Source organism: Vanellus vanellus, assembly GCF_965231255.1.
Source record: "Vanellus vanellus genome assembly, chromosome: 3".
NCBI classification, from domain to species: Eukaryota; Metazoa; Chordata; class Aves; order Charadriiformes; family Charadriidae; genus Vanellus; species Vanellus vanellus.
Window position 1 is genome coordinate 102384676 of NC_138907.1, and position 26293 is coordinate 102410968.

The window sequence follows — 26293 nt, forward strand, 5'->3', positions numbered from 1 at the left end:
GAGAGCGGGCTTGGTGGGTTGGGCTCAACCAGTGGAGGAACTGATCCCAGCCCTAGAGAGCAGAGCCTTGCTAACATTTAACTCCTCCTGCAGAGGCCCAGATTCCTACTTCATCAATGAGCAAAGAACTGGCAAAAAGGCGTATTTTCAGCACACAGATTTTGCGCAAATTTTCAACAAATACAGCTCAAGGTCATTTTACTCATTCTGGACTCTGATGCAGTATAGCTGCTTTTAGGGGCACTGCTTGCCGACCAAATGTCCCTGGGTGAACTACAGTGCATATGTCTGTTTTATTCTATATGGAATGTAATTTCTGTTTTCTAATATTTTGATACAAGGACATTGAACACTTCAATTATTTCAATAATATTATGATCTTCCAAACTTACCATACCTTGCACTGGTCCTTTGTCCATGATTTCTTTCATTATGTCAGTTTCCTGAGGGAAGGTGAGAGCAGCAGCAGAGAGGGCAAGGGAAGGTAAAACATTCTATTAAATAAAACTCATGCTAATTTATCATTGTGTACATATATATAAAAATATATGGTATAAATATGCCATTGTACTTGTATTTCTGCTAGAGAGTGTTTGGTTTACCAAATGAACAAAACCTTCAGAAACACATTTAAGTAACACTAATGTACAGTTATGACTGCATACTTTCTTTTCCGTCTCTAATTTCTATAGGACCACAAAGCAGCAGCCTTAAAGAAATGATTTAAAACTGGGAAATTATGAAGAATTTACACTCTTCTGAAAATACAAGGGCAATATAAAGGAAAATTCACAGCTCTGATCATCAAGTAAAGTTTCCATTTGCCAGATAATTTTCAAACCCTGAAGAAGAAAAATTGGTGAGACCATGGTGAACAACATGAACTTACTTTTGAGGAGACCCTGTAGTGAGAGGCACACCGGTATAACCGATTGGATTCTTCTAAAGCATTGGGACACGGCCCATTTGTATAGTTTTTGCCATATTCACTTGACACATAACAGTGATTTTCACCTGATGGCTCCAGGTGATCATTCCAAAATGATGGATAACAAGCATAGGATACAACCCTGTTCAGATATTTAAAAAAAAAAGAAAAAATAGTTGATAATTTACAACAAGAAGCTTGCTTGCTTAAACATTTTTGCAGTTTTATTTCAAGCGTTTAACTATTTTACAACTGTCGTATGTCAAGTAAATTTACAGAGTCCCTCATTTTTCAAAAGTGTGAAAGTCTCATATCTTCAGCTGGAAGGCATTTGCTTCAATTCATATGCAGGATGTTTGTGATTAAGTTTCAGCTGCAGCAGTCCTCTCCCCACCCTTGTCCAAAGAGAGATAGGGTAGAAAATGTGTTTCAGCACCTAGTACCTTCCTCTCATTAATGATGTATGAGGGCTCACACTGAATAAGATCTATAAATTACCAATGTTGTCAACAGGATCCATTTAGAATCATAGAATCATAGAATGGTTTAGGTTGGAAAGGACCTTGAAGATCATTGAGTTCCAACCCCCCTGCCATAGGCAGGGACACCTCCCACTAGACCTCAACAACCTCTCTGGGCAACCTGTTCCAGTGCCTTACCACCCTCAAAGTGAAAAACTTCTTCCTAATGTTCAATCTGAACCTGCCCTCTTCCAGTTTAAAGCCATTCCCCCTCCTCCTATCGCTACATGCCCTAGTAAAAAGTCCTTCCCCAGCTCTCCTGTAGGCCCCCTTTAGGTACTGGAAGGACGCTATAAGATGTCCCCGGAGCCTTCTCCTCTCCAGGCTGAACAGCCCCAACTCTTTCAGCCTCTCCTCACAGGAGAGGTGCTCCAGCCCTCGGATCATCCTCATGGCATTCAGCAAAAATGGCTTGTGAAATGGGCATATTTGTAGCAGAAAATTTTAAAGGGCAATAAATAATTTTCTAGTTTTATCTACATTTGTACAGGAATGCTGGTGAAAAGCTGCAGATCTTTTTATTTCTTTTAGCTAAAAAAGTGTCTGACCTTCCATTTTTCTGACAATATAAAGGGAACATTTTTGTGAACATTTGTTGAGATAAAAAGTCCTATATTATTTTTTTAAAGGTTTGGGTACACATAATTTGTGTCTTGTTGTCATATGAGTAAATGTGGTGCTTCTTCCCAAGAGAGGTATAATCTTCAGTGATTAATACCAATAGCTTAATTGATACTAACAGCAAACTTCTGGAGGGAGTGTACCTCCTTCAAAAAGAACTGAACCTCTACTACTAGAAATAAATGGGAGATAAGTACAAGTGAGAACATAGACTTGGAAGATGTTAAGCACTGAGCTTGTGGTAAGTTAATGAACAATCCAACCATAGAGCAGCGCTAGGGGAACCATTTGGACAGGGGCTGGTGACTGGGTTCCTCCACCTTGCTTCACAGGTGGAAATAAAATTAATGAATCATCTGGAGTGATGTTGGCAGGAGGAGCTTTGCTCAAGTGAAACACTGGCAAAATACATGGCATAGAACGGGTGAGACTGGTCGGGTATCAGAGAGGTGGAACTTACTGCAATTTTACAATTCTGTTATTTTGCAGTAACGTTCAGGCTATTCCTTCCTTAATGGAAAGATAGGTTTGTGCCTGGAAGTGGATGTGGACCAAAGGACAAAGAAAGACAAACTTTGTGACTTATGAACACGTGGCATCCAGTGTGTACTAAAGGCTGGGAACTATCCCAGGGGGCTCAGGCCACAGGGCTCCTTCTGTCAGTTCATGGTTATTGACAGCAAAGAGCCTCTCAAAGAAACTAAAATTACTAACTGTGCCATGAAATCACAGGTGAACGTGTCTGGTCTCTGCAGCTTAGGAAGACATCCTGGCTATTTCTTAGAAAAACATCTATCTCAAAACATTCTCTAAATGCTGAGGGAGTTTTTGCTCACACATACAGCAGTTAAATTTTTCCTACCACTTACTCAAAATTTGCATTAAAGCTTTCAATTTCAAGGTTTTAGAGTTTATCTCTAAATATGACTCATTTTTAACACTTTTCAATGAAATTCTATGTTCTACAAAGACGTTAATTAAAAAATATGAAGTCCAGTATTCATTGGGCAGTTTCTATTCTAGCAAAGATTTCAAAACCACAAAAAATCTGTTTATATAAAGAACCCCTGGGAAAATGTGCAATGGCAAATATGTGAATTGTATTTATCGTTTTAAATGAATCAAAGATAAATCTTTCAATAACAAAATGTCATCTGTCCAACACGTTTCTAGTTGCAGGCTTCAAAGACCCGAAGGCATTTAACACTGATGTTGTCAGAGGAGTGACTGTGGAGGCGCTGTGATAACTCATCTGAGACTTGAACCCGTGCTAATTTTGTTTTGAAAATCTCCAAAGCGCTAGATCAAATGAGCTTTGAAGCACAGGTGAAGAGCCCTCGTTGCATCCAAGAACGGAGAGGGACAATGAAAAAGAGAGGTGGTTTCAAGGAAAGGTAAGGAGGGATTTTAATTATTTACATTGGCAATACATCAAATGAACTGCTGCTTCATACAGTAAATTTCTTTCTTTCAAGTAGCTTATTGTTCAGCCATTTTGACTGTTTGACTAACCGAACATCCTTTTTATTTCAATAAAGTGAAGGAAACGAAGCATATATTTAAAATGCACTTACTAACAATCTGAAATACTCAAATAAAGGCACACCAAATCTTCTACTTTTTTTTTTTTTAGCCTTTTTATGATATACTGGGACCTCCTAGTTTTCTACATTATACTGTTAGATGTTTCCAAAACAATATACATATTTCTGTGGTAAAGCCATGGAGGCCTATGAGATGGTTTCTTTTAAAGAGCATAATTAAATAGCTCACTGAAGCAGAATATTTTAAAATAGACAGTCCTATAAAAAGGATATGTATTTAAGTAGCTTGCCAATTATACTGATTTTTCTGAATCTGAAGAACTGAAAACCATATTTCCATGCAATATGGAGGATAATTATGTCTGCCTGCATATACTTAGTTGTCAGGACTTTTACAAGGTGAGCACATACATGCCTTCAGCTACTTTGAATAAGACATGGCATTTTCCCATTAGTATTTGGTGGTAGAAAAATTGACCCCGAGGAAAATATCTTTTTGCTTACCAAATTCTTTCTGCCCCAACTGGACCAACACACCCAGGAGTTGGAAGAAACAACAAGTCTGCCTACGTAAAAAGGGATTATCCATCCAAGGTTGTTTGGCCTTAGGTCTTCAATCTACTTCAGTTGCTTAGGTCTGCAATCTACTCATTGCAAACACCTTTTAATCCTTTCTGAATGAATACATTCTGGATTACCAGATTTCCAATGGGGAATAATAAGTATTTAGGCCAAATATACATGGGTTGTTATTATTCGTTTTAAAATTTATTATGCTTTGTTTGTGTTGCTGGGTAGAAGGAAACCTTTGGTTTATACATGTGTATTTATATAACGTTTATAAAATGTATCTATCTCTATATACATAATCATTCTAGCCACCACTGATCACAGATTTCCAAAAGAAATAAAGGACTGCTGCTGAGTGCAATCAGGCCTGCAAGGCAGGCAAAATGAGCAAATACAGTCCTCACACCACGACGTAGCATAAGCAAGGTGGGAGTAGGTGATCGCAACTCACTGCAAGGAATGGTATGACAACAGTTCCTCAGGTGTGTTTAGAGACACCTCAGAGGGAAACAACAGAGGAGAAATTCATTCCCGGGGCAGGGATTTTTTTCCCCCTTCCTTTCAGTTGGATTGTCCCGCTGGAGTTGTTGCAGGTTCTGCATGGGTGGGTCTTACTTCTGCGACACAGAAGTGAAGCACCATTGACACACTGGAGCTGTGCGGTAGTCCAGATGGGATGACTCATTCTGAACTAACAGTCACCTCTGAATCTTTTCACTAACCATAGTTTCTGCAGCCATGATTAATATAATTTAGGAGCTCTTTGCTGAAACATGAGTTTGTACATGCTGAAACATCAGCACAACAGCAAACGTGAAAAATATTTCAAGGAGAAGACCTTGCCAGAAGAGTCATAGAAGAAAAACAAAAATATGTTTCATTTTATGTGCACATATACATCCACATACACACAAATACTACTAGGAGCATGCAGCATCCAGGGAGAAACAGCAAAAGTTTGCAGTGTGTTCATACATTCTTGGCAGAATTCATGTAAAGTCATGCTTATGTGTTCAACCTATTGAAAAATGTTGTGGTTTTATTGTATTTATAAGTTTGACTTGTGAGATAAGAACATAATCTAAAACATTAGATTATGATTTAGGAAGTTGGCCAAAACTAATAACAATAATATCCTTATCATACCCTGAAACTGCTAAGAGCCCAAGGTACAAATCGGATCAAGCCCTGATTAGAAGCTGTATTTACATTCAAGTGTGTAACCTTTTTACTACCTGAAAATGAAATGTTTCTTCCTCATTCTTAAAGATCATGGGCTTTTAATTTCCCTTAGCAGATAAAATGGGTGTTTTCAAACCACACTGATTCCTCCCAAATTATAGCTTGTAACTGAAATGCCTAAAATTAATAATAATTAGAAATAGAATATAGATTTATTCTTTAATCAATGGCAGAAGACAGACAGTGAGAGTTAAACAGTGATTCAACTCCACTTATAGCAGATTTCACTGTTAATTGGGTGCTCAGTGATTCTGAAAAGTCAGGTCTCGGCACTGGCCTGACCTCGTTGAGCTTTCTGGAAGTCTTCCATTGACTTTACTGGGGATAGTTTAGGCCAGCACTTGATTTTCCTGAAAATCTATCAGAAACCAGAGATAAAACCACTTCAGAAATCAGAAAAACAGAAACTTTAAAACAGCATTGAACACTTGCTATGAAAATTTACAAGCCCACACAGAAAATCAATGTGCTCTCTCCATATTGCAGGGTATGGAGATAATGAAAAAAATGATTGCAATATACTGCCTCATAAAATAAAAGTCACGTGAAAGTGTGAGGAACCAAGCACCATTTAACAAGGTTCATTCAAAAGACACTTCAGACTTTTATGTCATAAATTTCTATTTTTTCCATTGTCAAAGGTAAAGGGTTATGGATTATGGGGTTTCAGCTACAAAAATGATTCAATTATCAGTCCAGTGAATCAAAAAGGTTAATTCTTTTTTTTTTAATGCACTTTTCTCCTGGGCACTGTCAGAGACAAAATATTGGGCTACATGGACCCTCGCTCAGACCTAGCACAGCCGTTCTCATATTCTTCCTGTATCTGTCCTCACAGATATTTTCTTTAAGGTGTTCATGTGTCCAGAGCTGTTGGAAGATGATTTGAAATATCATTTGAACTTGAAGAAAGAAAATCAGGATTTAGAAATGTTGTTTATAAAAACAGGTAAGTAGAGATATTTTCACGTGTGGTACTTCGATAGAAAATCAGTGATTGGGGATAAGAACGGGTAACAGGCAAAGGTCTGTAAGAGAGCAGCGATGTTGTACCCATTGGAGATGGCTCCATGGGAACAAGAAAGCTAGATGAACGACTAAGAAAATCGTTTTGGACTGCAGAGGTTTATTGGAGATCTAGATAGTCTCCAAAAACTTGTGATGATTCTCACAACTGCCTTGCAGATTCTTCCCTCAGAGTCAGCTGTAAGAGGCTGGTGAATACCATGCGGTGTCTCAGGTGACTGAGCAACAATGCAAGTACTTGGGACTTTGGAGATGAAAAGACAGTTCAGAGGTGTACTCTGGTGAGTTGAGGTGCCCTGTCTGTAACCTTCCAGGCTTTCATCAGTCAGAAAGCCTGCTCTGCACACCACTTTCACACCGGTAATCTGTGGTCAGTCAGGGAGCAATCTTCTCACTACTGCGTTTACACCAGCACGAGCTCCTCTGTGGGTACAGTTAGGTTGGTAACGAAAAGCCTCATAGAGCTTCAGCCTGCCTTGCTTTCCCTATAGAAATAAGCTAACTCTGGTATACTTAAACTGCCTCTGCAGAACAGGCTGCATCACTAATCACACTGCTTCAGGTAAAATAAATAAATAAATAAATAAATGCAGCTTTCTGGTATAGGAAGAATCTTATTATTATGGGCTCATAGTGGTTATGCTCAGGCAGGAATAACAGTCAGAGGGAACAGAAGAATAGGAGGTTGTCCTATTGCTTCATTCTTTAGGGCTTTTCCTCTAAAAATAGCTTGCTCCAACTGTTGTGGAGATAATACTCATTAAAATGGATCTCTTATCTTATCTACACCGGCAATTCTTGTGCTCCAGTCCTTAACATCGTAGGTGAGCAAACAGATCAGTGAGAGAGAGTTGTATTTACTCTCTTAAGAGCATGAGCTACTGGTTAAAAGGAGCCTGTTGTTCTACTTACAGAAAAGCGTTGCTTAAAATGTTAACCTGTAACTTTCATTTCTTCATGAATGAAGCCTTTGCCTTTACCCCCATGAGGTGCTGAGGGGCCTTTGCTGGGTGGAATCCATTACTGCCCACCATAATCACTCATCTAAAGGTTCTCCCACCCAAAACCTAGATCAAATCCAGTTTAGTGTTTAAACCCTCAGACAGAAAGACAGAGGAACACTCGATGTAAACTGTCCCCATAACAATACAAAATCCGTGTCAGATGAGAAAGAGTTTGGTACACTTGAAGAAAGTAGAATGATCACTTTGTATACTGTATCCATGTAAATGACAGTGCTTTGGTCTTCACCTGGATCCCAGAGCTATGACATCTGATGCATCACGTCTGACATATTTTTCCTCTTTCCATGGTTTGTTTTTTTGTTTGTTTTTTTAACTAAAATTAAAAACTGACAGCCAGCACACCTGAGATCTATCTGCCTGTCAGTATCAGCTGTATCAAAGACAGAGTACGGGATAAGAATATATGAAAATAAGAGAGGAAATAGATTTTGATACTGAACAAGAAGTACAAAAATTTTCTGATAATGTGAGTAACAGCAGAATGCATTATATAAATACATTATATAAAATCTGATTATTGCAAGTTTCCCTGGAAGCCATTTCTAGGCACATGAAGTTCAAGGAGTTGACTGGGAACAGGCAGCACAGATTTACCATGGCAAATTATGCCCCACCGTGAAGAGATGATGAGATGATCTGACCTGATGAAATGACTGGCTCCATGGAGAATAAGAAAAGTGGTGGATATCATTTACCTTGGCTTTAGCAATGTTTTCAGCATGGTCTGCTGTGGTGTTCTTCTAGTTTATTGGACTAGATAAGTTGCTTACAAGGTCAATAACTGAACTGGACTGTCATGCTGAAAGGGTGACAAATCAAAGTGATTGGTGTCAGTTTACTAGTGGCATTCCTCAGGAGCCAACACAGAAGCAACACTGGTTGACATCTGGACAGCCTAGAGAGTGAGACATAAGGCACCCTCAGTAAATTTGTGGAGGATGCCAAGCTGGTGGGGAGTGGTTAGTATGCAGGGCTGCCATTCTGAGCAACTTTGACGGGCCAGAGAAATGAGCTGACAGAAACCTCCTAAAGTTCAAGAAAGGCAGAAGCCAAAGTACTGTCATGTCATCCCCAGTAAAGACACTGACAAACCGAGCAAGTCTAGTGGAAGGCACTTAGGGGGCTGAAGCATATGATATGCGAGGAGGGGCTGAGGCAGCTGGTTTTGTTCAGCCCAGAGAAGAGAAGGCTAAAAGGGGATCTAATTGCTGTCTTCAATTACATAAGGAGAGGTCTTAGAGGAGACCGAACAAGACTCTTCTTGGACAAGCACAGAGGAAAGCTGAAAGGTACCAGTCACAAGTTGTACCAAGGAAAATGCTGATTAGACCTAAGAAAAAAATGTTTGATGACAAGAGAGGTCAAACAAAATAACCTGCTGCAAGAAACATTGTGGAACCTCCATCCTTGGAGATACTCAAAATATGACCAGGGACATGGCCTGAGCAGCCTGATCCAATTTCAGAGTTAGACCTGCTTTAAGCAGAATGTTGGGCTAGGTGACCTGCAAAAGTTCATTTCAACCTAAGTCATTCTGGGATTCTATAAATTACTATGTGTCATTTTAAAAGTTTCTAGCTGCTCATGTGGAGTTTGAGAGCTGTTAACTTTGGTTTTAGTTCAACCTGAAGGAATAAGGACCTAGGTATAGTCCTTGCCGTTGTGTTGCATTCTGGCTCAAGCTTGGGATGGGGTGATTAGTTTGCTTTATGGAAAGACAATTTTGGATCCTTTTGAATATTCAGAATGTTGTCTCACGCAACCAGCTGCTTACTCAGGGTTGTTTAACATGAAGAGCCTGTATCCCAAGAATCATAGAAGCTTTAAGTCCACTTATGGTATTGCCTTTGATATAAAAAAAAATCCTGTCTTGTCTGTCTTGCTGTTAGAGATGCTACCATTTCCCCACTTGTATTACAGCTAATGACAACATCTGGATGTAATGAGGCTTAAATGGGAACCAGGTGGTTGCAGAGTTTTCTCACTGAGGGCCCTCATTCAAAATAGCCTTCAGTTATTTCTTTGGGAATGCTTCGTAGTTCCTGGGCTTCATGAAGGTGATTTAAAGAATGAGTAAATGAGAGTGGTAGTGTTGATCAAGTAATACAGTTAATTTGTCCAAGCCAGAGCTAAATGCCTCTTTTTTGAAAGGTCAGAAATCATCATTGTAACACAAGTGACATTGTAACTTAAGCAACTGGCTCAAGTTAAAATAATCAAAACAGATAGATGAAATATTTACCCGTGTGTTTTCAGATATCTCCAAGCACCATCAATACTTCCACCATTACATCCATGTTGATTCCTGGTGTCACAAGAGATCAAATTCTGAGCGGAAAGGTTGTCTGTGATCTGACCCTCAGAATGAATTGCTATTCTATCTGCCGCGACACCTGGTTTGAAATAAATGTCCCGTTATCATAAACAAATAATTACTCACAACTTCACGCTAGTTATTGTGTAAGAGGGACCGAAATGCAACCTCAATATTTTCCGTTTGTGCAAATATCTTTACAAAGCAATACAGATATAATCTGTACAGACTTTTGAGAGAGAGGATTGTGAAATTGCAAAGCATCATGAGCAACTTTTCTGTAATATTATAAATCCATAGATTTACTGGTTATCATAAAGTCCCACATATTTAAACATCAGATCAGGCGTTTACATAGGTTAGTCTGATAGTCTCTACCATGTTTGTAAATGCGTATTCATCTCCGGTTGACTTCAGTACAAGATGCAAATACTTCCCAACCTCTCTGCAGCTGAATCTCCAAACCTCTTTTCTTTCTTTTCTACCTTTCTTTCCTTTATTTGAGAAAAATAAAAAAAAAAGCAAAAATGAACAGTCCTATAAAGAAGAAAATTCAAGACTGAAAGTATGTATTGGTTTTACTGGAATGACTATTTGGAAATGCTCATATAAATGTGTAAATGTGGGATTCATTGGACCTCCTTCCCTTATCACACAAAGTTCTCCTTCTGAGATAGACACCTTAGATATCTCAACTCAGTCAGACAGACATAATTCCAAGTACTAACGTATTTGTGCATTGATTTAAAGGCAGACTAGGTTAACTAAGTTGTAGGTGAAATCAAGCCACTTCTCCTTTCTTTAAAGAGCGTCAAGGAAACAATTAAACCCTTATCCCAGTCATTACCTGCACTTAAAGTATATTTTTATTATTTTTAGCCCTTCATTTTTGAACCTGAAAACAATAATAAAAAAATCCCTTGAAATCTAAAGCTCCATCAAAATCAACGCTAACTTCAGTGAACTTCAGACAAGACTTCAGAAGAGTGAATCTGCTGATGGCGGCTGACGACGACTGTTTTGTGCTTTTGTGACATGTCACGCGATAACGAATTTATTTTCATAGGTATAAAAGCTTTTTACTGAAGAGTTTTGGAATACTTACAGGAATTACTCACATTAAGAAAAAATGATATAGCAGCGCTTGTCTATTCATTGAGCAGCAAATAATCTTACAAAGAAGGATTGAAAATTCAGATTGAAAATTTTAGATGCACTTAAACAACAGGGGAAGGCATTTCATAATATTTAGCATTGAAAATAACTACGTGAATTAAAATCAAAAGATTCTTTTATGAAAGGGAAAATTTAGACTGAAAATCTTGAAAGTCCCTCAGTGAGCTCTGTTCATCTCTGCAGTAATCTGTCAGGAGAACTGTTAGAAGCTGTCCTCGTTTTCTCTTTTAAAACTACACTGGGCAAGACATATTGGTAACAGAGGGGATTCAGTCTGGCTTTGGCAGGGAGCTGGGATTAACTGACCTAAATGCTCCTTTCCTTTTCTTACTGCTGTGCTTTAAAGAAGCGGTTGCAGAAACCTGCACCCATGAGGACCCACTGGCTGGATCAAGTCATAAAGATTGATTGCATAATTTTTTTCTCTACCTTTATATATCTCAATACGTACTGAGATTTATTGCAGCATACATAAAATGAACATAACTGATTGCTATAGCTTCTTTGGAGAAAGTGACACCAACACTTGTGTCCATTTTTCATAAAACCAGAGGTTGTAGCACATGAAGTTGAATTGCATTACTGACATTTCCTGGCTTCCAGAATGTGAAAATAGTTTCTTCCACAAATATCTAAGCAGTTTCGGGGTTTTCCTCTCACAAAATTATGGAAAAGATTATTATCATTTACGTGAATAGCAAGGCTTGGACAATGGGAAATGCACAAATATATAAATACATATTAAAAAAATAAAACCTAGCCACTTCAAGCTTTCAAGTCAAGCATGTAGTTGTGGAAGCAAGGGATGAAAGTTTTTTAAAAGTTACTCTACCACTTTTGATAAAGTGCATTAGTCAATTCATTTTCTACTTTGTCACAGAAAAAATGTCCCTGTCTTACATAAACTTATGAAAAGCAAACAAAGCTCTACAGCTGATATTGACCTTTTAAGACTTTGAGGCAACTTAGAGGGAAAGCTGTAGCAACTTGAAATGTTCGTATTTGCTAATAAAAAGTGAACGGGAAACTGAAATTACACTTCATTACTAATCACTATAAATTTTCATCACACATCTAACATCAATGATATTTTTTAAAGGAGAAAAAAAATGAATATTACTTGCGGTTGAAAAAGCCCAGGATGCTCCACAATTTCGTTGATCCAGCGGATCATGAATCCACTCAGGCCATGCATAAGCGGCTGCAAAAAATGCAGGAAATTTTTCTTCTGGAAGCGAGTTTCCCTAAAACAGAATGTAGGAGATCTGTATATGCTTCAATTCCTAATTCTGTCTTAAATTTTAACTAAATTTTGTTTTTTAAATTCTTAATTTTTAAATTGAGGAAACCTAAAACAGTGGCAACCTGTGGCTTCCCGAGCATCCCTCTGGTGGTTACCCTGTGGCCAGGTGCTGTGGCCTCCCGGAGAGCAGGGAGGTTCCGGCACTCCACTAGCCGAGCAGGAAAGCTGAGCTCCACAACTGCCAACCTGAATAACCTGTCCCAGCTTCTCTCTGACTTTTATCTCAAACAACAATTTCCTATGAAATATGTTAATTATGACCCAGCTGGCATTTTTGGAAAGAAAAGCTTTCTGCTATAATGTCGTGGTTTAGGCAAAAATCTACTACTGGGGACCTGGGGACCCCAGATGGGACCAACAGATGCTCCCCTCTACCCCTCTTCAAAGAGAGAGGCAGAGGAGGAAAAAGAGACTTATGAGTTTAGAAGGAACTGAACTACTTCAATTAAATATTAATAATAAAATAAAAAGAAATAATGAAATATATACAAAACCGTATCAAGCTCCCGAGATGACAATCACGTCACCGGCTGGCACTGGGGCAGTCCCAGGCTGGACTCAGTGATGGACGGGAACTGGATTCCCGATCTGGATTCAGGATCGGGATCACAGGCAGACAAACAGAGTCCTCCTCAGACGTCGGCCATTGAAGGAAGAGAGATTGACCCTTTGATCCCTCAGCTTTTATACTGAGCATGAGGCAGATGGGATGGAATACCCCGTTGGTCAGTTTTGGGTCACCTGTCCTGTCCGCTCCTCCCTGCAGGTGGGACCCCACTATGTTTTTCCGCTTCCGACCCTCCAATGGGGCAAATAACAAAGTTGGTTGGCCTTGGGGGTTATGGCAATAAGTATAAGCAGGAGCCTCTCTGCATCCCATGCCTGGGCATCAGCTATAAACACAGGTCTTATCACTCAGAGAGTGAACACTGTCTGCACAATATGCAGTTAATTTCAGTAGTTAGAAGAGGCCCAGCTAAGAAGCAAATTACTGAACAAAATTGGTTCTGTTTTACCTCAAACCAGGACATACAAATAGCAGTGAAGTTAGGTACCTGTTACCCTATTCTCCTTGACACGTGGCTGCAGGTAGGAAATTTTCATTTCCATGGGGGAGGCATGAGTACAGTGTATCAATGATTTGTCTTTTACACAGGAGTTTTTCAATCTCCAGCACTTATTCTCATTCCAGAACGACAATCAATGATTTTCCTTCTGCTTTGCAATCTGATGTCGAATTGATGAGAATTCACAGCCCGTTCACTAAAGCCATTTGGAACGCCATTTTTGGCATCTTTATCAGCCTTAATTTATGTCCTCCAAGCTTTGTACAAATATCTGAATATGCAAGAACCATCTGGTGCAACTGTTAATAATCTGCTCTGTGTTAAACACATCAAAACTATTGACCCTTTTTTTGTTTTACTGTTGAACTTTATGGAATTATTGCTTATGCTGTGCAGGGAAATAGGAATGGCAACACAGAATTGCAATATTAGTCCATCTAGTCTATCAGTTTGTCTCAAACAATTGTTGATAACATCTGTTCCAGAGGAAAATACAATATACAAAATAGGGTGAACTGTTCCTAAGCAAAACATTCTCTGATGCTGCTTTCTCATAAGTAGGCTCATACCTTGAAGCGCAATGGCTTCTATCCTGCTCAAATTCCTTTATTTTACTTCAATTTACTTAGTCTTCTAATTCTGGGTGTCCTTGATGCACTAGTTTTCTAAATTGCTTTTGTGACTTGCAATACTACATAACTTTTCCTAAGATGACTTAAACATCATGCTTTCAAACTATTTCAGGACTCTTTGGGGAACCAAACTTTACCACTTTGGCTATATCCAGATCGCTTTGTTGCGTACATTGGGAAACTGTGGTGCCTCCATCCAGCTTGTACACCTGGATTTCCCACAGAAAACCCACGGTTAAGAAGTGGGTAAGGAAAAATGAAGCTTGTACCTCATGTCTGTATCTGGCATCACATTGGGATGCTGCCCCAACAGAGAGATTGATACTGTGCATGCCCAGACCCAGTAGCTCTCAAGTGCTTCTGCATTCACTATGTCAGATGGAGACTGTGACTCCTAAATACCATTAAAGTATACTGCAAGCTGTTAAGTCGCTTAAGTGCTTTTGAAGGCTTTACAGCCACCCATAACAAGACAGTAATCTTTTAAATCTTGCTAAAATATTAATCTCAATATTTTGATTAATCACTTTCAGAAGTCTGCTTTTTCAAAAGCTTGTTAGATACATGGGACTTGCAACCTCAAATGACACACAGAAAGTAACAGCTAATTTAAAGAATATCTTGCTAAATTATCATTATGTTCATTACTAATGAGCAAGCACAAGCACAAGATTTACTTTGAAGATGAATCATAGAGGCGAAATCCGAGACAAATGGCATTTCTTTTACATAATAAGACTTCTCACTATCAACCAGTAAACAAGCAAAATCTGGCAAAGGTTGTTTAGCACACTTATGTGGGCAATGACCATTTACAATGCCACAAATGAGGCAGCTGAGAAAAGCAAAATTCTAAATAGATCTTTGGTCTGAGACAATGTGTTACTTTACGTATTCCTAAACTACTGCCAATGTATTTAATAGCCTCATATTGTAAATCCCAGAGCAAATCCCTCCTTAACCCTTAGCCTCGCCATTTCGAAATGCAGGACTGACCTGTAGCCAGAAACATTAGCTTTTTGTCCGAGGAATTGCTACCCTGATACGGAGAAGCACTGCTGCTTTATCACAAATAGTAAGTCCAGACATTTTTTTCCTCAACATACGCTCCACAGACCAGCATCAGACAGCACAAGGCAATCAGCAAAATGACTGGCAAACTATTTTTAAATCCTCATATGTATTCTCCGCAGTGGAGCTAGCAGTCTAGCCAAAGCAGGAAGGTAAGTGGATATAAAAGAACACTTGTACTTCAGCTATGACTTCTTCAGAAAAGTTAGATGTCCCATCAGAGAAAAAAGGCTGAAGATAACTGAAATTCCAAATGTGGAAATAGTTTTTCTGAGGGAAAACAATATTTGTTTTTTTAATGTAGGCAAAATGTTCTGGACTTCACTTGCTTTGTGAAGACAAACTGAGCACACATGGCCTTCAGTTTGTAAGAGGGAGATCTACAACTGCTGAGATTTTTTACCATGAAAAGCCATGTATCAGAGGAACACTTGGTTTACTTTGTATACCTTCAGACTGTCTTTACGAGTTCTTTGATACTTAACCCCAAATGGTGCCTTATTGCTAAACTATGTGTTCCATTTTCCTGTAAGATGGCACTTAGGTGAGCACCTTGTTGCTGGCAGGTGTGGATCCCACCATTGCAATGTACCTCTTGCGAGAAGACGTGTTGACAGAATAACAGCCAACATGGATCACAACGTGTTTTAAAGATGTGGCAGCTATTTTTGTGCTACATAGAACTTCAAGAATGATTAAACTACCTCCTCCAATTCCAATGAGTAAACAGTTTCAAAATGCCTTCTCAAAATGACACACACGGCACTATTGGGAGGTTCAGATTTGTCAGGAGTCACAACAGTTTTAGTGGTGTATTTAGCTCTTGGTCTATCTTCAGATCTATCCATACTCTGCAGCAGAAGGTTCTCAGTTCAGATTTAGTACTGCCTCCATATCATTGTCTTTTAGGTATTCTAATGTGCCTTCATGTTAAACTACCCTTCCAGACATAAGTATCACCTTATTGAGCAGGTACAGCCTTTTATTAATAGGACAGCTTTTAAAAGCGCTATAAGGAACTTCAAGAAGTTTGTGTTTTCCCTAAGATGAAATGTAGCTGTCGCACCTTTTAATTTGAAGTAATGTTATGAAGCTATATTTGTAGCTGGATATGTCAGTCAAAGAAACAACTAAAAAGCCTCTGCTCCACAACCAAACTTTTCAACCCTGCTGAGAACTAAGACTCTGCCGTAGATGTAAAGTGGTTAACACAGAATGGCTTTACATTCTTCAATCTTTTTTTCCATGCAATTAAGAAACCCCTTCTACACAAAAATGTTTTTCTCAGGCATCCCCGAAAGAGAGTAGAAAATAAACAGAACAGCAGGCCCTTAGGTACCAGAAACTGTCATTTATTCCCTAAATAGTAGACCAATAACATGCTGAAGAAATGGTTTTTATTTAAAATTAAAAAAAGAAATAAAGTTGTATTTAATGAACAGGTAGCTATGGTTTTCTTTCTGCATTAGCAAAGCTACCAGGTTTTAATCAGGTCAGCACAAGATAAAGCCAAAAACTCCTGAATGCTAATTGTATCATTTTTATCAACTAACTATATGACTTTGGGCAAATGACTTGCAGTTTTCTCACTTGCAAAATGGGAAAAGCAGTAATAATCTCACAGAATGTATGAATATTTAGTGCCAATTTATACACAGTAAGTAACTAGTACCTTGGCCTGCAGGTGAATTAGTACTCAATAAAGTCATTTAAGGGTCAAGCCATTAAGGTTTGGAGAATGTCTCTGAAAAATATTAAAAATTCATTATTTCTAAATTTCATCATTTGTATCTTTTTACTGTCTTCTGAGCTGTCACCTAGTTACAGGTGAAGCCTAATGGAAAAAATGTCATGAAAATTCACTTGTTTTTTATCACTTAGGACTTTGTAAACGTATTAGTATGCTTCACAAAATATCAGTGACAGAAAATTATTCATGGAAGGCAAAGCAGGGGCAAGTGTCTCTCAAAATCTGGTAAGATACTTATCTTAAAAAGTGCCTGGAAGTTAACTCCATGGCTACTGTTGGTTTGCCAATTGGAACAATCTGTTGATGCACCCTTGGTAAACTCAATCCATGCTATGAAATTGCTGGATTGTGCAATGATGGTAGGCATGGAGCTGGCTATGAGTGAAGAAAACCTTTTTTTTTTTTTTTTTTAATGGTTTTGTGATGTATTAAAAAGTGGCAAATAGGTAATTTCCCAAGGCAGAACAAGGACACTAAAGAGATGATCCTGTTGAAGATGTCCCCGCTCGTTGGAGGGTGGGGTTGGACTAGATGACCTTTAAAAGTCCCTTCCAACACAAGCTATTCTATGATGTTCTTTTAGAAAACCATAGAAGAGAATCAGGAAGACTTGGAGCTTCACAGGAAGCTTCAGAGAAAAATATTTTTACATCAAGACTAGCTAAGACAGAAACCACTGGAGTAAGAGCAAGAAAGTTCTAATAATTCTGAAGACAAGGCATAAGTAGGAGACAGGCTCACGTACAATTCAGAGCAATTTTCTACAAGATCAAAGAATTCTAAAGAAGCTGAGAAACTCGTTCAGAAATTATTATTTTATATTTTTAACTTTTGTAAGTAGAGAGAAAGATTTCTTAGAATCCTGTGCAAAGCTTTTGTAAGTAGAGAGAAAGATTTCTTAGAATCCTGTGCAAAGCTTGTGCTTTCAGAAACATGCAGGACTTCCTGAGGGCTAAATGCATGAACGTGCGAAGTTGGATTTCTTGAGAAGAATGCATTGGAGCTCCTTGGATCTCTGGCAAGGCCAAAGGTAGTTGGATTGTGGCTCACAGATTTTGTAAAAAGATCGCAGATAGAGAAAATATGCCTGAGAAACATATCAGTGGAACAAAGACCATAAGTAGTGTTGCAGTCAAAGAAGCTACAGGAATCTTAATAACAATGATTCAATAGGCTGGACATAATGTAGGACCACTGAGTGACCCTCTACCCCAAACTGAATGGAAAAGAGGAAATTTCGTAAAGGATTTCTTGTAACCTTCCCTTTCTTGTTTTCCTAGGTGGGATTTGTCTCACCTAGCTAGATATCTACTAATGTAGATGTCAAACTCTGAGCTAGGTACATGATGTCCACTTTTTACTTCTGCTACATAAGCATTACGCTGTATTCCTCAAGGAAAAAGCCAACAGCAATGACAGTAAGTCAACCCCAACTTTCTTGAGCTTCAATGCAGTTCACTGGTAATTTGTGGCAGATACCTACTAAATATTGCAGTAAACCCTTTTATGCCATTGTCTTATTTTGACTTGCCATCTTCAGCTGAAATGGATCCTTCTTTGGCTGTGAAGAGTAGTCTAGCAAATCATACAAGGCAGCTTCTTGCTCTCACAACCCTCCATAGTGTAATTTTGAGCAAGCTGGACAATCTGGGCCACACCACAATGCCTCACCACACTGGTGCAGGGAGCTGACTGCGTGTGGGTGTCGTGGTTTGGCCTCAGCCAGCAACAAAGAACCACGCAGCCGCTCGCTCAACTCCCACAGCCGTAGGAAAAATCAGCAGAAAAGGGCAAAACTCGTGGGTTGAAATATTATAATTTAACAGAACAGACAAAGGGAAGAAGAAAGAAAAACAATAACACCGGTAAAGGAGTATAAGAACGCGATTACAGTACCGCCGCGCAGCGCACCGACCGGACCCGCACCGCGGCAACCCCCCGCGGCGGTCAGTGGCAACTGACTCCCTTTCCCCGGCTAGCTCCTTTTATAGCGCGGCATGGGTCACGTGGTATGGAATACCTGCCTCCCCTGCCGGCTCCTTGGGGAAATTAACCCCATCCTTGCCGGAACCAGGACAGTGGGACAAAAAAAAAAAAAAAACAACCAGTCTGCATCAAGCAAAAGGTTAGGATTGTTAAAATTGTTGCAGAGGCCCATGGTGCCCCCCCATCTTTCCCAAATTCCCTGCCAAGTGATATCTCTGCACTGCTGTCCCCAAAAGGCCTTCTGTGATGTGGAAACCCTTCTGCCATACGCATATACTACAAGCATCAGTGATCGACTTCAAATAGATGATCAAATGGCATCATTTGCCTGAACTATATAGATGCCAAAGATAAAAAACTGTGATATTTAACGTCATTTGCAAACCTTGAAACTATCTACTTATTCTTGCAATTTTTCTAATATCACTATGGTAAGATAGTTAGTTTTTTCAGTCTGTGATTTCCATAATTTTGGGTCTTCTAAGAGATGAGCTAAGTAACTGATCCAAAGCATCAGAAAATCTACTCTGGATTCAATAACTATGCATTTCTTCTTTAATTGTTTAACCTACCTACATAACATAAACCGCATTTGCTTTGCTGTAGAACTAATTTGAAAAATATATGATAGGGAAATTAATTTAGCTGCCATGAAAATGGCCGTGGCAAAGAGGTTTAGAAAGCTGGTAGTAGAGAATTGTCTCATTTTCACATGCTTCCCACCATTTCTCTTTCTATTTGGCCAAAACCCCAGCCTCCTACTGCATCTTTACATTGCTTTATCCTATGGGCCTTCAGAATTTCTTTCAAAGATTGCTGTTTAGTCTCAGCTGTTAGCCTTAATGAACTATGCCCAGATTTTTATTTTATTTTTTTTTTATGGTTACAGCTATGCCTGCAATGAATAGCAAATGGAGAGGGTAGTATGGAACCATCCTAAAGAAGCAAAGATTTCAAATGCCAGTGATCTATGATGATAAGTTAATATTGGTGTACAGCTTCCCAATGGTTAGCATTTGCTTTTGCTCCTTCTTGTTCGATTTCCATCAATAGGACCACACACTCTCTGCCTTGGAGAACAATTCTGAGAACTCCATATTCAACATGGAAGCATTTAGTGTTAAACTCCTGAATCTCACAAATTGTCCACTCTTATTTTCCATGTGATAAACTTATTTAAAAAATTAACAATTGTCCATGACACTTACTGGAGCTTCTTTCATATTCAGCAAGGAATGAGATGGAGGTAGGGTGCCCAGGCGTTTTTTGAAACCTTCTTCCACTGTCATTCCCCAGAACTGACTGTAGTTGTCAGCTTTCCACCTTCCTCACAGACAGAAAACAAACGAAACCCAGGTTAGAGATACCACTCACATTAATATCTTGTTCCTTTGTAAAAGTACCACTAACAATAACATCCAGAAATAAATCCTTTAAATTAAATTTCAAAACCTTGTATTCAATATGCATGAGAAAATATTTAATATGTGCTCTTCCACTGCAAATGAGTGTAGGATGGAACAACACAGCGGTATATTAGAAGTGGTGATTTGAGGTCAGCATCATGTCAACCTGCAGGAGATAAGCATACAATTCTTCAGAGAACTACTGGAAAAACAAGATGCTCAGTCATAACAATTACCATTGTATTGCATTTATGCTCAAATTATGCTTCAGATCAGATGCCATCAGAGAACTAACAACTTCATGTAGCAAGCCTTCAAGCTCTGGTACACCAGCAGTGAGACACTTGAATCCAGCAAAAAGCCCAGCTGACACATTCTTGCCTGAGTTTTACACCAATGGCCAGGTTGAGAGAAAGGGCTCCCTATAGCTCTTTAATTATTCGCTCCCTACTCACGGGTAGACTAGATTCAGATTGTAGCTTTAACCCTGCCAGCCGTATGCACAACAACAACAAAGTACCTTGCAGCCATACACATTTGGAATACACTGAAATTTATTATTACTGGAAAGGAGCTGAGCCACAGGAGAGAGCCATCTCTTTACCTATTTCTTGCTTGCTTGTGTATGAGAAGCTTTATTGCTCTTAATCTGCCTGTAGTCAGTGAAGAGTGCAAACACCTGCAGAAGTTGAGTCATACCTCAGGTGGACTTATCCACCCTGGGGCAAACCTTACCGCTTACCTACCACAAGAGAGAGGTGTAGGGCTCCAGGTGCCTAACTTAATTGTCTGTCCTAACTCAGCTGGTTTGAATGTCTCCAGTGAAGTACAAAATGCTTCATCATTAAGTCACAGCTTGAAATCTAGGCAGGCTTTGTTACTGAATTTAGCACCTCAGCTCCTAGACAGGCAGCCCCTGTTATTTCCGAAGGCACAGCTCCGGTACTGGGGTGTCCTTAATCCCTCTGCGCTACTTGGGGAGAATGAAAACTGGTAGCAAGAAAAACACTGAGCCCTACAGAATTCCAGTATCTTGATCCTCATTTGGCCCATCCTCTCCTCTTCCAAGGAGAGTTCTGTTAAGTGGAACAATGCTCTTGACTGAGGAGAAAAAATTACTTTAAATATCTATTCCAAGTAATAAATAAAGTGAAGAATAAGGGAAGACAATCTAAACAGTGTTTTGTGAGAAAAAAAATTGTACTAAATTTAGAGAATGTTGTAGATGATTGATGTTTACAATGTCAACTCTTACCAACCTGAGACTTTCAGTATCTTTCCATTTAAAAGTCTATAATCTGCTGGAGATGTAGGAAAGTTTCAAAGATGTATGTTTACTGTCAAATTGCTGTAATATAATTGGGGAAGGAAGGGGTGGGGAGGACTGTGTAACTTGTAATTTGCGCGTATACACAATGAGCAACGCGGTGGTTTACAACAAAACCATAAAATAAAAGTGTTCTCACCCATAATCTCCAGAATTGATGTGCTGAATTAAGTCTTGGCGAACAAGGCACACTTCTTTTGAACACTTCCAGAGACTTTGGAAGCATTTGCTGAAAGGGCAAGAATATCACTGAGCAGAAAATGGATTGTCAAAGGAGAAATATGCACTTCAACAGCAGAAGGAAGATGGAGGGGAAAAAAGCATAAAAAACATAAATGCTACATAGTATTTATGAAAACACAATGATACTTCTTGCTACTTCACTACCTAATGAATCCTAGCCGGAACCAGTTGGGAAGGTTTGCAGCTTGTGGGAAAGGGAAAAGTCGAATTTGAAATATTTTGCTTCCATCTTTGTGAGGCCAAACCAGGGGGAAAAGGCAATGTCCTATAAATGAGATGATGTTTTGAGGAAGTTCCACTCTGGAAACCCAGAAAGCAGCCATGTGGCTGTAGACACCTTGCTCCGAGGACCCTGGGCTAAAGTCAGGGCAGTGGGGGCCCCAGCCCTGTTTGGGTGCCGCTGGAGCCCCCCGGGCTGCCCTGGGGTTGGAGGTGCAGGGCTAGTTTTTGGAGAGGCAAAGCATGGAGGTGACTCAGGCAGCCGACAACCAGGGCTGGCAGCAGAGCTCCTCTGCCTGCGCTGCCTGCTCCTTCTCCCAGGGCAGAGAAAGGGATTCTCAAACAGTTCATCCCTTTCCTACACAAATATACATGTATATGTGTATTCTTCCCTTATGAATTCAGGTAAGGTCTCATCACTTGTGCCAAAGAAACAGAGGAAGATGTTCCAAACTAACCCCCTCAACTTTAATGGTATTTGCCTTCTCTCCGTTCAGGTCAATGCCCAGGTCTTGGCTCAAACTATCTCAACTCAGATCAGAGACAGCAGATTGACTGAGCAGGAACAGAATTAGGGCAGTGGGGAGGAGATTTTAACACTCTCGTTTTCATATCTCAGTTAGAAAGCCCATTGACCTCTTGCCATTCTTCTAAGTTGGCTGTAATCTAGTTCTACAATACCTTTATTTTACTGCTTTACCAATACAGCACTACCCTTCCAGCCATTTTGATATGATTATATGTTAAATATGAATATAAGGATGCTCACTACCTTAATTCCTGTTTCATGACATATGCTAAATAAGATTCACTTTGCTGTTCTCTGAAACATTACCAGGAATTGCAGTTGTCTTTAATTATTGTTCCTTCTCCGTAATATCGGCCATCTTTATAACAACCTGCCAACATAACATACAGATGTGTAAAAAAAATGTAATAATTTTGAAGTGAATTAACTCAAAACTCTTGCTACTATTGAATTAATTGTTTGTATGCAGTATTCATAAATTATTTAGTTGAAAGTCAGCAACATCTATTTCCAGTTTCTTGCAAGTAATGAAGGCAGTTTGATGTATTTTAATTTTTTACCAGGTACATTTTCATTCATAGTAAATAAAACCAGCAACAGATTCAAAACTCGCACTGAAAAAATATTATCTTACATGTATAGAAAAATAATTCTTCAAATAAAGTTATTTTCCAGTAATAAACTTAAAAATAATAAATTTCTAATAAAAATAATTTTATAATTGACCAAATAAAAATGTTTTTCCAGTTATAGAATTTTAAAAGCTAATAACTATTCCAAACCTATTGTAATATATCTTTTTTCCTCACCAGCTTAATTCCTCTTTGAAAAACGCAGATCAATTATGTTTCAAGGCAAATGTATGTTTCATATACTCTCCAAAACCCTGTATAAACCTAAACTGAGTGATGATTTTTCCAAACATGCCTCCTAATTTATTTTTTTATAACACTTCACTGAGAAAAGACTTTGTGTATGTTTTAAGATCTTCCACATAAATTGTTTCTTCAGTGCACTTGATTGTCAAAGCTTCAGTAAAAGAAAGATCCAGAATGCCTGTGCAGGGCTTTGGATCAAGTTTGTAACAAACATAGAATCATAGAGTCATAGAATGGTTTAGGTTGGAAAGGACCTTGAAGATCATCGAGTTCCAACCCCCCTGCCATAGGCAGGGACACCTCCCACTAGACCAGGTTGCCCAAGGCCACGTCCAGCCTGGCCTTGAACACCTCCAGGGATGGGGCCTCAACAATCTCTCTGGGCAACCTGTTCCAGTGCCTCACCACCCTCAAAGTGAAAAATTTCTTCCTAATGTTTAATCTAAACCTGCCCTCTTCTAGTTTAAAGCCGTTCCCCCTCAACCTATCACTACATTCTCTTGTAAAACATTGTACATTTATCACATGGCCCTTTGTTTTCCATCCTGTTCTCACGGTTCTCCCACTGGTGAGCCTACAGGTAGAGATCATGTTCCTTCCCCCACTGAAAGGTTTTGGAGCCAGAACCCCCAAGTTCTTCTTCCTCCTCCGTTTTCAAGAAGTTTAAACTATATTTCATATTAATATAGTGTTGACTTGCATTTGCATTACATCGCTCTTTCTTTCCCGCCACACGTGTGAGGAAGGCCATCCCCCTTCTCATGGCAAGGGCTGGAGTTTATCTGCCCAGACATACACAAGTACGCCTCGGCTGCCTAGACCTCCTTTATTGGCAGGAGAGAAATACGCACTTCTAAGCCATAGCTACTTTCATACCAATGCGCAGAAGTAGACTAGAGGTGATGAATTAATTATAAGTGCCTATCTTTCCCTGTTAGTCATACAGCAGGCTACGTTAGCTAGCGCAGGCATAGGTGACACATATCCCACCTAGGCAGTCGGAGGCCCGAAGTGTCTGTTCTAATTCAGCTTCCACTCAGATCCGAGATATTTTTCAGAGAATACCCAAAGCAAATTACTTAAGTGTCACTGTTTGTCACAGTCTGCCACAAAGTCAGCACCAGGCGGTAGCTGGAAGGAGGCACCGAGCAACCTATTTCAAATATATCGAGGGAGAGAAGTATTGATGCAGCGTCTGAGCAACACAACGGAGCCTCACTGGAGCTGACTCTGACAGGGCTTTTAGTACCATCAGAGTAATTAAAAAAAAAAAGATAAAATAAATAATAAATATAGAAAATAAACAAAACTCTAAGAGTTCTTCTAATTAAAAAAAAAATAAAATAATAATAATGAAAAAATCCAGAACTTCTATTTGGTACCTAAGGCAGGAATGTGCACAGTTTCTTCTGAAACAACACAGGAAAGCCATGGAAACACACTGAATACTGGGTTCATAATGGCAAAGTCAAAGCAGTTCCACATAGTTAAATCCAGAGTGGCCCTCAGCGCAGTGCACACCCATGGAAGAAGTCACAGCGTAGCTTGCGGCTGCCGAGCTCCAAGGCAGGGAATAAATGGGGATCCAGAAATAAAGAACCGAGCAGTTTTATTGCTGCTCATTCTGGACCCTGTAAAGCACTTCAGTTTATTGGTTTATTTAAAGAAATGTGACTCAGGAAGCACTGAGAGCAAAACCACAGGCAACCAAAAGATCAATATCTTCCAGGTGAAAAGTACTTTGGGGTATGTGGTCTTCTAGTGCTCAAATGATTCTTAGCCAAAGGCAGAGGTCTAATCTCAGTTACTAAAAGTCAGCTAATATGCGTATGTCATTTCTAAAAATACTTCATAGTTTGCTTAATCTTCAGGCATTCAGTCCCTTACGTTTCTCCATTTTTTCCTTCCAGTTAGATTCTCTCATCCATGTTCCTCGTATATTCCAGTTCTAGAAGGTTCCTTTAAAGCTTTGTTGTTGTTGGTTTTTTTTTTCCTGCAGTATTTTGGCTGTTTTATTATTCTCCTTTTACGCTTTAATTTACTTACATAACAAATATCCAATAAACAGGTTAAAAAAAAGCTGCAGACTTTCCATCAGGAAAGCACTTCAAGGATCAGAAAAACAGGATCTGCTTTTGAGATGAGATACAAAAAAAAGATATAAGCTCAACTATAGGACAAAAAAGGTGCTTGAATAGAGTAAATATAATTGCCACCTCTGGCAGGTATGCACGGTCCGGGAGTTACTAATCAGTGAACAGACATGCAAAAAATTAGATTAAGAAAGACATTAAAATTATTACCTCTTACCTATTTCCTTATCTAAACCTTCTGGTACACTTTTAGCGTCTAAAGATAGACCTACGGCAGGGCCCACACTGCAAACTGCTGCAGATTTTGCAGTGATTTGTTTCCATGAAGCAGTTTCCCAAACTAGACCCGGAGGCTGTCAGCTCTGGAGCAGAAACGCTGCTCAATGTTTATGTAGAGCTTATGACAACAACCCCCTGGTCTGTTGGAAAAGATACACACCACCGCACCAAACAAATATGAAACAAATGTCTTTATTTACATAAATCATAGAACATTCCTTTAGACGATTCGAAACACTTTGGAAAATCAAATTTGTTTTACAGCATTTCTGTCACTCCCGCTTATCAGATTTTGGCTGCCTGCCTGGCTTAGGAGCACAGACTCCTGAAGAGCTTCTGGTCTGAGCGCCGGAATGCAAGCAGCGGGGTTATTGCAAAGAAACGGTTAATTTTATAAAGCCATGGTAGTATTTTTTTGATTTTAAGCTTTTGAAAGTTTGGTACAGTCTCCACGTTTTCAGCCAGATTTGGTCTGCCAATAGTAAGAAGCTACGCAGTCTTAAAATCCACAATTCTAAACTTTTCTCACCAGCAGAGATTTGG

The 26293-nt window shown here is 39.2% G+C and overlaps 1 protein-coding gene across 1 annotated transcript in view; it reads right to left on the reverse strand.

Annotated features, from left to right (window-relative positions):
- The window catches only part of TINAG (tubulointerstitial nephritis antigen), a 48525-nt gene that overhangs the window by 21041 nt on the left and 1191 nt on the right, over positions 1–26293 (reverse strand). Inside the window, exons 2-8 of the mRNA XM_082480885.1 lie at positions 22807–22870; positions 21649–21738; positions 19985–20099; positions 12088–12211; positions 9720–9870; positions 890–1070; positions 398–443 (exon numbers count right to left, since the gene is read on the reverse strand). Coding sequence (XP_082337011.1) covers positions 398–443; positions 890–1070; positions 9720–9870; positions 12088–12211; positions 19985–20099; positions 21649–21738; positions 22807–22870 — 771 coding nt within the window. The remainder of the gene's footprint in view (positions 1–397; positions 444–889; positions 1071–9719; positions 9871–12087; positions 12212–19984; positions 20100–21648; positions 21739–22806; positions 22871–26293) is intronic.